General features: G+C 44.6%; 1 protein-coding gene and 1 long non-coding RNA gene across 27 annotated transcripts in view; one reads left to right on the top strand and one right to left on the bottom strand.

Annotated features, from left to right (window-relative positions):
• LOC118366618 (collagen alpha-2(IV) chain-like) overlaps positions 1-10,491 on the top strand; it is a 136,930-nt gene that overhangs the window by 99,745 nt on the left and 26,694 nt on the right. The window contains exons 5-16 of the mRNA XM_052493300.1: positions 2,073-2,207; positions 2,329-2,373; positions 2,519-2,635; positions 3,177-3,245; positions 5,985-6,020; positions 8,774-8,827; positions 8,943-8,978; positions 9,068-9,109; positions 9,259-9,330; positions 9,455-9,499; positions 9,705-9,752; positions 9,877-9,912. Of these exons, the coding sequence (XP_052349260.1) occupies positions 2,073-2,207; positions 2,329-2,373; positions 2,519-2,635; positions 3,177-3,245; positions 5,985-6,020; positions 8,774-8,827; positions 8,943-8,978; positions 9,068-9,109; positions 9,259-9,330; positions 9,455-9,499; positions 9,705-9,752; positions 9,877-9,912 (735 nt within the window). The remainder of the gene's footprint in view (positions 1-2,072; positions 2,208-2,328; positions 2,374-2,518; positions 2,636-3,176; positions 3,246-5,984; positions 6,021-8,773; positions 8,828-8,942; positions 8,979-9,067; positions 9,110-9,258; positions 9,331-9,454; positions 9,500-9,704; positions 9,753-9,876; positions 9,913-10,491) is intronic.
• Positions 3,252-5,575, bottom strand: LOC127915034 (uncharacterized). Of its 26 annotated transcripts, none has more exons than XR_008089970.1 (4): positions 5,368-5,487; positions 4,406-5,330; positions 3,633-3,706; positions 3,252-3,525 (listed from the first exon to the last, which is right to left on the bottom strand). It is a non-coding gene; the product is annotated as an uncharacterized LOC127915034 (long non-coding RNA). The 26 variants fall into 26 exon arrangements; XR_008089983.1 differs by having other exon boundaries at positions 3,483-3,706; positions 4,406-5,182; positions 5,257-5,293; positions 5,442-5,575; XR_008089985.1 differs by having other exon boundaries at positions 3,483-3,706; positions 4,406-4,553; positions 4,591-5,330.

Here is a 10,491-nt window from a genome sequence, read left to right as displayed (position 1 = left end):
TGTCCACCAGAGCTGTGGTCGGGAAGGGGTTTGTCCACCAGAGCTGTGGTCGGGAAGGGGTTTGTCCACCAGAGCTGTGCTCGGGAAGGGGTGTGTCCACCAGAGCTGTGGTCGGGAAGGGGTTTGTCCACCAGAGCTGTGCTCGGGAAGGGCTGTGTCCACCAGAGCTGTGGTCGGGAAGGGGTTTGTCCACCAGAGCCGTCCTCGGGAAGGGGTTTGTCCACCAGAGCCGTCCTCGGGAAGGGCTGTGTCCACCAGAGCCGTGCTCGGGAAGGGGTGTGTCCACCAGAGCTGTGGTCGGGAAGGGGTGTGTCCACCAGAGCCGTGCTCGGGAAGGGGTGTGTCCACCAGAGCTGTGGTCGGGAAGGGGTTTGTCCACCAGAGCTGTGGTCGGGAAGGGGTGTGTCCACCAGAGCTGTGGTCGGGAAGGGGTGTGTCCACCAGAGCCGTGCTCGGGAAGGGGTGTGTCCACCAGAGCTGTGGTCGGGAAGGGGTTTGTCCACCAGAGCCGTGCTCGGGAAGGGGTGTGTCCACCAGAGCTGTGGTCGGGAAGGGGTTTGTCCACCAGAGCCGTCCTCGGGAAGGGGTGTGTCCACCAGAGCCGTCCTCGGGAAGGGGTGTGTCCACCAGAGCTGTGGTCGGGAAGGGGTGTGTCCACCAGAGCCGTGCTCGGGAAGGGGTGTGTCCACCAGAGCCGTGCTCGGGAGCGCCAGTTATCATGGTCCTATTCCCCTGCTCAGATGTTACATGCATTAACCAGTGTGTTATGTCATCAACTGTGCCATTGGGCACCAGATTGCTATAACATATGTTGTGGTTAGCTGATACGTAGAATACCTATCCAGGCGGTGTAAGATCTGGCAAGCGTCAGCAACGTCTGAGCAGAAGAACACGGGGGTAATGTGTGTGCGGGGTAATGCAATTGCTAAATCCCAAGGGAGAGAGAAATGTGTACCCTGGTTTATTTGTGCTTAATGTAAGGTTCTAAATAATAATAATAATAATAATAATAATAATAATTGTGATGTATACATTTATGTTAATTGAGAAATTGTTACCTGAATATAATGACTATGATTTCATGCCTTTGTGGAAAGCATTGGTTTATAATTGGCTGGTAATGGTATGTTCCAGGTGGGAGGTAGGCCAATGCCAGCCAGGGCTAGAAAATACATTTCTGTCTAGGCCAACAGTGTTCTATCAGGGATTATTTAGGTCTTCTTCAGAGCTGTGTTTTAGTAATTGATTACTTTCAGTTAATCCAAGTTTATGTTTCTTGTCAAATGTCTACGTCCTGTTGCAAATAGATTTACATAGTGCACATTATTTTGGCGCTTTATTCCCACTTTGCTGAAAAAGCTCTCACCCTTAGTCCATGGGCCAGAGGGACAAATTTCACATATTTGTCAACATTGTGGTGGCAAAGTCTAATGATGATTTTCATTTCGTCTGACCCGGTTTCCACTAGATAGCACAGCCACAAGTAAAATGTGCTATATCGTAAACATTGTTTGTCATAATGTAAGTTTAGGGTTAGGCATAAGATTAGCGGTGTGGTTAAGGTAAAGGTTAGGTTTAAAATGACATTTTAAGAAGAGAACTTGTAAGAATAAGCATGGTTTATGACTTTGTGGCTGTGGTAACTAGTGACGACCAGACTACCTGCTACCTCACTGTTCCCCCAGTCTAAACAGTGTTTCTCCACCTATACTTTTAGTAATGCCAGAAAACCACCACTGAGTGGAGTCTCACTCCCACTGCAACATGTTTAGCTGCTATAGATGTTCATATCATTTGACAGCCAACTCATTATGTAGGAGAAGTTGCATTGTTGTGATGCTTTAACCTCTTCAATACTATTCAATACTAAACCCCCAGTTACCTGTCTGTAAGGCAAGTGAATGGCGTTTCTATGTTATTTTTATAGCATCAACAGGTGAGTTTAAACACTCTTTTCATCACATATACATTTGAATGTTAATGTCTCCATCCCCCAATTATTGTATTGTCTCTCCTCTGTCTTTTTATGAACACGTCTGTCCTCTGATGATTAACATATCTCTCTTCCTCAGGGCCAGCCTGGTCTTCTTGGTTCTCAGGGCCCCCAGGGGCCTCTAGGACGTCTAGGGGACCCGGGTGTCCAGGGAGTCCAGGGAGAGAAGGGCGACAGGGGCAGAGGAGGCTTCATCGGCCCCAAGGGTTCTGTGGTGAGGAACACTGACTGGGGAATTCTTCTCTAGAGATCTCAAACACCGGCCTAGTAGTGTGTCCACTCATCGAGTTTTGGTATGGACTTATATACAGTGAGTGTTTTTCCTTTCTCCGCAGGGGATGACTGGTGTTCCTGGGTTTTCCGGGTTGGACGGTATTCCTGTAAGTGGGATTAAGATGATTTTCTCCAAAAACAGATAAATAACACACATGCCAAAAAAACCATCTGCTGTTATTTTATTTATACTTTAAGAACTGTACTGATGTTGTTAAGGATACTCATGAACTGCTCCATGTCATCATCCAGGGCCACCCAGGACAGGCTGGGCCTCGTGGGAAACCTGGAGCAGACGGGTGCAACGGAACACACGGAGACTCAGGGTCGGCAGGGCAACCAGGCTACGATGGCCAGCCCGGGTATAATGTACGTATGAGCCCAGTTGATGTCACCAGAGATGTTTGTAGAGAAAGAATCAGGGTTTCCACCTTGTAGACTGAGACATTGAATAACTTCCTTTCTTTATATTTTCTCTTTTAATTGTCTACCCATTCCCCCCTCTCACTCTCTCTCACTCTCGTTCTCTCTCTCTGTCTCTCTCTCTCTGTCTCTCTCTCTCTCTCTGTCTCTCTCCGTCTCTCTCGCTCTCTCTCTCCGTCTCTCTCTCGCTCTCTCTCTCTCTCACTCTCTTTCTCTCTCTCCGTCTCTCTGTCTCTCTCTCTCTCCGTCTCTCTCGCTCTCTCTCTCTGTCTCTCTCTCCGTCTCGCTCTCTCTCTCTCTCTCCGTCTCTCTCTCTCCTCTCTCCGTCTCTCTCTCTCCGTCTCGCTCTCTCCGTCTCTCTCTCTCCGTCTCTCTCCGTTTCTCTCTCCTTCTCTCTCCATCTCTCTCTCTCTCTCTCTCTCTCTCTCTCTCTCTCTCTCTCTCTCTCTCTCTCTCTCCGTCTCTCTCTCTCCGTTTCTCTCCACAGGGTCAGATGGGCAGGAAGGGACAGAAGGGAGACACTCTGGAGCTGAGTGTGTTCATGGAGCGCTTCAGGGTGAGAGGAGAGGGCTGGAGGACTGTGGAATAGATCTGATATAGTATTACATACAGTAGTATCACCTCCAAAGGCTGTCAGAGCACTGTATGACCTCTGTGTCCATAGTAAAGGCTGTTTTAAATGGTACATCATGTCAGTTGGGCCAGTAACCGAAAGGTCGCTGGATAAAATACTCGAGCCGATAAGGTGAAAAATCTGTTGATGTGCCCTTGAGCAAGGCACTTAACCCTAAATTGCTCCAGGGGCGCTGTACTACTATGGCCCTGTAAAACAACACCTATCATACTACTATGACTGACCCTGTAAAACAACACCTATCATACTACTATGACTGACCCTGTAAAACAACACCTATCATACTACTATGGCCCTGTAAAACAACACCTATCATACTACTATGGCTGACCCTGTAAAACAACACCTATCATACTACTATGACTGACCCTGTAAAACAACACCTATCATACTACTATGGCCCTGTAAAACAACACCTATCATACTACTATGGCTGACCCTGTAAAACAACACCTATCATACTACTATGGCTGACCCTGTAAAACAACACCTATCATACTACTATGGCTGACCCTGTAAAACAACACCTATCATACTACTATGGCTGACCCTGTAAAACAACACCTATCATACTACTATGGCTGACCCTGTAAAACAACACCTATCATACTACTATGGCTGACCCTGTAAAACAACACCTATCATACTACTATGGCTGACCCTGTAAAACAACACCTATCATACTACTATGGCTGACCCTGTAAAACAACACCTATCATACTACTATGGCTGACCCTGTAAAACAACACCTATCATACTACTATGGCTGACCCTGTAAAACAACACCTATCATACTACTATGGCTGACCCTGTAAAACAACACCTATCATACTACTATGGCTGACCCTGTAAAACAACACCTATCATACTACTATGGCTGACCCTGTAAAACAACACCTATCATACTACTATGGCTGACCCTGTAAAACAACACCTATCATACTACTATGGCTGACCCTGTAAAACAACACCTATCATACTACTATGGCTGACCCTGTAAAACAACACCTATCATACTACTATGGCTGACCCTGTAAAACAACACCTATCATACTACTATGGCTGACCCTGTAAAACAACACCTATCATACTACTATGGCTGACCCTGTAAAACAACACCTATCATACTACTATGGCTGACCCTGTAAAACAACACCTATCATACTACTATGACTGACCCTGTAAAACAACACCTATCATACTACTATGGCTGACCCTGTAAAACAACACCTATCATACTACTATGACTGACCCTGTAAAACAACACCTATCATACTACTATGGCTGACCCTGTAAAACAACACCTATCATACTACTATGGCTGACCCTGTAAAACAACACCTATCATACTACTATGACTGACCCTGTAAAACAACACCTATCATACTACTATGACTGACCCTGTAAAACAACACCTATCATACTACTATGGCTGACCCTGTAAAACAACACCTATCATACTACTATGACTGACCCTGTAAAACAACACCTATCATACTACTATGACTGACCCTGTAAAACAACACCTATCATACTACTATGACTGACCCTGTAAAACAACACCTATCATACTACTATGACTGACCCTGTAAAACAACACCTATCATACTACTATGGCTGACCCTGTAAAACAACACCTATCATACTACTATGACTGACCCTGTAAAACAACACCTATCATACTACTATGACTGACCCTGTAAAACAACACCTATCATACTACTATGGCTGACCCTGTAAAACAACACCTATCATACTACTATGGCTGACCCTGTAAAACAACACCTATCATACTACTATGACTGACCCTGTAAAACAACACCTATCATACTACTATGGCTGACCCTGTAAAACAACACCTATCATACTACTATGGCTGACCCTGTAAAACAACACCTATCATACTACTATGGCTGACCCTGTAAAACAACACCTATCATACTACTATGACTGACCCTGTAAAACAACACCTATCATACTACTATGGCTGACCCTGTAAAACAACACCTATCATACTACTATGACTGACCCTGTAAAACAACACCTATCATACTACTATGGCTGACCCTGTAAAACAACACCTATCATACTACTATGGCTGACCCTGTAAAACAACACCTATCATACTACTATGGCTGACCCTGTAAAACAGCACATTTCACTGCACCTATCCAGTGTATGTGACTGCTTTTCGCATGGCACCGACTGGTAAGACGCTTCAAGAGGGTGGTCAGGTGTACGGCAAGGCAGAGGTCCCGGGAGGAAATGGTACTCGCTAAGCAAGCAGTGTGACATCCTGTACACTAGTGCCTTAACCCTGATCTACAGTTGTGCTCAGCTCAATGCTGGAGTCGCTGTTGAGTAAGTTTGAGGGGTGATTGTAGCACATGGGAATGTGTGCAACTTCCTCCTCAGCCTGAAGTGTCACCACTTGCTTCAGTGAATAGCTAGCTTTTCATATGGCGCCGACTGGTAAGATGCTTCAGGATGGCGGTCAAGTGTGCTAGCAAGGCAGAGGTCCTGAGTTTGCACCAGGTATTCGCCGAATCAGGAGGAAGTGGTACTCGCTAAGCAAACAGTGTGACGTCCTTTACACACACATGATGTGCTCTTGTATTCTACAAACAAACAACCTCTTCTCTCTGTGTGACTTTTCTAAAGGGAGATTCAGGCCAGCCTGGATATCCTGGATTAGTTGTGAGTATATTTACATTGACTGCTGCCACTCGCTGTTTATCATCTAATCATCTATAGATAGTTACTGTACTACACTCTACATGTACACATTACCTCAACTAACCTGTAGCCTTACCTACATGGACTCATGACCTCAACTAACCTGTACCCTTACTAACCTGTACCCTTACCTACATGTACACATGACCTCAACTAACCTGTACCCCTACCTACATGTACACATGACCTCAACTAACCTGTACCCTTACCTACATGGACTCATGATCTCAACTAACCTGTACCGTTACCTACATGTACACATGACCTCAACTAACCTGTACCCCTACCAACATGGACACATGACCTCAACTAACCTGTACCCCTACCTACATGTACACATGACCTCAACTAACCTGTACCCCTACCTACATGTACACATTACCTCAACTAACCTGTACTCTTACCTACATGTACACATGACCTCAACTAACCTGTACCCCTACCTACATGTACACATGACCTCAACTAACCTGTACCCTTACCTACATGTACACATTACCTCAACTAACCTGTACCCTTACCTACATGTTTACATTACCTCAACTAACCTGTACCCCTACCTACATGTTTACATTACCTCAACTAACCTGTGCCCCTACCTACATGTACACATTACCTCAACTAACCTGTACCCCTACCTACATGTTTACATTACCTCAACTAACCTATACCCTTACCTACATGTTTACATTACCTCAACTAACCTGTACCCTTACCTACATGTACACATTACCTCAACTAACCTGTACCCCTACCTACATGTTTACATTACCTCAACTAACCTATACCCTTACCTACATGTTTACATTACCTCAACTAACCTGTACCCTTACCTACATGGACACATGACCTCAACTAACCTGTACCCCTACCTACATGTTTACATTACCTCAACTAACCTGTGCCCCTACCTACATGTACACATTACCTCAACTAACCTGTACCCCTACCTACATGTTTACATTACCTCAACTAACCTATACCCTTACCTACATGTTTACATTACCTCAACTAACCTGTACCCTTACCTACATGTACACATTACCTCAACTAACCTGTACCCCTACCTACATGTTTACATTACCTCAACTAACCTGTACCCTTACCTACATGTACACATGACCTCAACTAACCTGTACCCCTACCTACATGTTTACATTACCTCAACTAACCTGTACCCCTACCTACATGTTTACATTACCTCAACTAACCTGTACCCCTACCTACATGTACACATGACCTCAACTAACCTGTACCCCTACCTACATGTACACATGACCTCAACTAACCTGTACCCTTACCTACATGTACACATGACCTCAACTAACCTGTACCCCTACCTACATGTTTACATTACCTCAACTAACCTGTACCCCTAACTACATGTTTACATTACCTCAACTAACCTGTACCCTTACCTACATGTACACATGACCTCAACTAACCTGTACCCCTACCTACATGTTTACATTACCTCAACTAACCTGTACCCCTACCTACATGTTTACATTACCTCAACTAACCTGTACCCCTACCTACATGTACACATGACCTCAACTAACCTGTACCCCTACCTACATGTACACATGACCTCAACTAACCTATACCCCTACCTACATGTACACATGACCTCAACTAACCTATACCCCTACCTACATGTACACATGACCTCAACTAACCTATACCCCTACCTACATGTACACATGACCTCAACTAACCTGTACCCCTACCTACATGTACACATGACCTCAACTAACCTGTACCCCTACCTACATGTACACATGACCTCAACTAACCTATACCCCTACCTACATGTACACATGACCTCAACTAACCTGTACCCTTACCTACATGTACACATGACCTCAACTAACCTGTACCCCTACCTACATGTTTACATTACCTCAACTAACCTGTACCCCTAACTACATGTTTACATTACCTCAACTAACCTGTACCCTTACCTACATGTACACATGACCTCAACTAACCTGTACCCTACCTACATGTTTACATTACCTCAACTAACCTGTACCCCTACCTACATGTTTACATTACCTCAACTAACCTGTACCCCTACCTACATGTACACATGACCTCAACTAACCTGTACCCCTACCTACATGTACACATGACCTCAACTAACCTATACCCCTACCTACATGTACACATGACCTCAACTAACCTATACCCCTACCTACATGTACACATGACCTCAACTAACCTATACCCCTACCTACATGTACACATGACCTCAACTAACCTATACCCCTACCTACATGTACACATGACCTCAACTAACCTATACCCCTACCTACATGTACACATGACCTCAACTAACCTATACCCCTACCTACATGTACATATGACCTCAGATACACCTGTACCCCTCACATTTATTTGGTACCAGGCCCCCTGTATATGGCCTCGTAATTGTTACGTAATTCTACAGTGTTACTTTTTCTTTTTACTTTATTTTATTGAGAAAATATTTTCTTAACTATATTTCTTGGACTGCACTTTTGGTTAAGGGCTTATAAGTAAGTATTTCACGGTATTCGGTGCATGTGACAAATAACATTTGATTTGATTATGACGCTGACGCCTTTTCCTGTCACTTTAACGTTATTGTACAAGATAGCCAGCATATTAAATTATTGATATACTACATGTTATAAATTGCATTGCACTCTGACGTTCTCTCTCTCTCTCAGGGTCCTCAGGGTTACCCAGGTAGGTCTGGCTACAGAGGACTCCCGGGACCACAGGTTGGTGGTGTGTGTGTGTTTTGTGTGTGCATGCGTTGCTGTACCTTATACCATACACAACCTTCTGTGACATACTCTGTACTAGATACCTAATCATTCTTCTGGTTTGTCTCAGGGCCCACAAGGATATCCTGGTCTTCCTGGGCCAAAGGTAAGGTCTGTTTCATCTCTCGTACATGGCTAGTGAATGAGATAAACGTAATTCTAAGGATGTTTTAACCTGGTGTGTTTTCTGCTCAGGGCACCATGACCAAAGTGTTGAAAGGGGTCAAAGGAGAACCTGTGAGTGGCTACAGGCACTTTTATTCGATTTTTATATTGTTTGTACTGCCCAGCACTTCATGTGTTTAACTACAAAAAAATAATGATTTGTCAGTGCTGTCCTCATCTCTGCTGTAATCTTCTCACTGCACTTCTCTCTCTGGCCACAGGGTGACGCTGGAAAGCCTGGTCCCCAAGGGAACTCCACCCATTCCCAGACCAGTCCAATTACTGGACCCAATGTCAGTACAGCTCCACACTCCACTTTAATATGTTCAAAAACATACAATTAATATGGATCTTTTCCCAGTGATTCTGATTGTGTGTTGCCCGAGTCACTCTAATGCTGTTCTGCTCTGTGTCCAGGGCATAAAGGGTGAGAAAGGGTTGAAAGGTGATACTGGTCCTGAGGTAAGTGACCTCTCTTCTCCTGTGGTCTTTATAACACCATGCTCCATCCTAACATACGTAGAATGTATGCACACATGACTGTAAGTCGCTTTGGATAAAAGCGTCTGCTAAATGGCATATATATAACATGTGTAGTCACAATGGGACATGTTAGCACTGTAGATTATTGTTGACTAACTCATCTCTGTTATCTGTTTCTTATCAGGCTGACAACAAAGGAGAGACTGGTGTTATAGGGATGCCTGGACAACGGGTTAGTATCATACAAATGTTATACATACATTATACTGTATGCATTGTGCATTAACATATTAACCTGCCCCCTGGCACTGCTTGTGACATACTGACCTGTTGAATGTTTATGTGTGTTCTTTCAGGGCATCCCTGGTCGGGATGGAGAGCAAGGACTGAGGGTATGAGTGTGTAGCCAAACAATGCCAAGACCTCTATATAATTCAGGGGAGGCTGCTGAGGGGAGGACGGCTCATAATAATGTCTGGAATGGAGTAAATGGAATGGTATCAAACAAAGTTATTTGATTCCATTCACTCCGTTCCAGCCATAACAGACAGTTCCAGATATTATTATGAACCGTCCTCCCCTCATCAGCCTCCACTGATATAATTACACTAGAATGTTTTGGTCTTTGCATAGGTTTGTATGGGCCAATAGAGGTGTTGCAGTTGCATATTTTGTCCTCTTGATGGTGCTGTTGAACACTTTGTCTAACTATCCCACTTCCCTCCCCCTCTCTATTCATATTTCTCTCTCTTTCTCTCTCTCTCTGTCTCTCTCTATCCCTCCTGCTTCCTCTCTTCCTCCCTTTCTATCTCTCTCTCTTTTTCTCTCTCTCTCTGTCTCTCTCTATCCCTCCTGCTTCCTCTCTTCCTTCCTCCCTATCTCTCTCTCTCTGTCTCTTTCTATCTCTCTCTCTCTCTATCCCTCCTGCTTCCTCTCTTCCTCCCTTCCTATCTCTCTCTCTCTCTCTCTCT

This window comes from Oncorhynchus keta, chromosome 34 (assembly GCF_023373465.1).
Source record: "Oncorhynchus keta strain PuntledgeMale-10-30-2019 chromosome 34, Oket_V2, whole genome shotgun sequence".
Classification (NCBI taxonomy): domain Eukaryota; kingdom Metazoa; phylum Chordata; class Actinopteri; order Salmoniformes; family Salmonidae; genus Oncorhynchus; species Oncorhynchus keta.
This window is presented reverse-complemented; position numbering and strand designations above follow the sequence as displayed.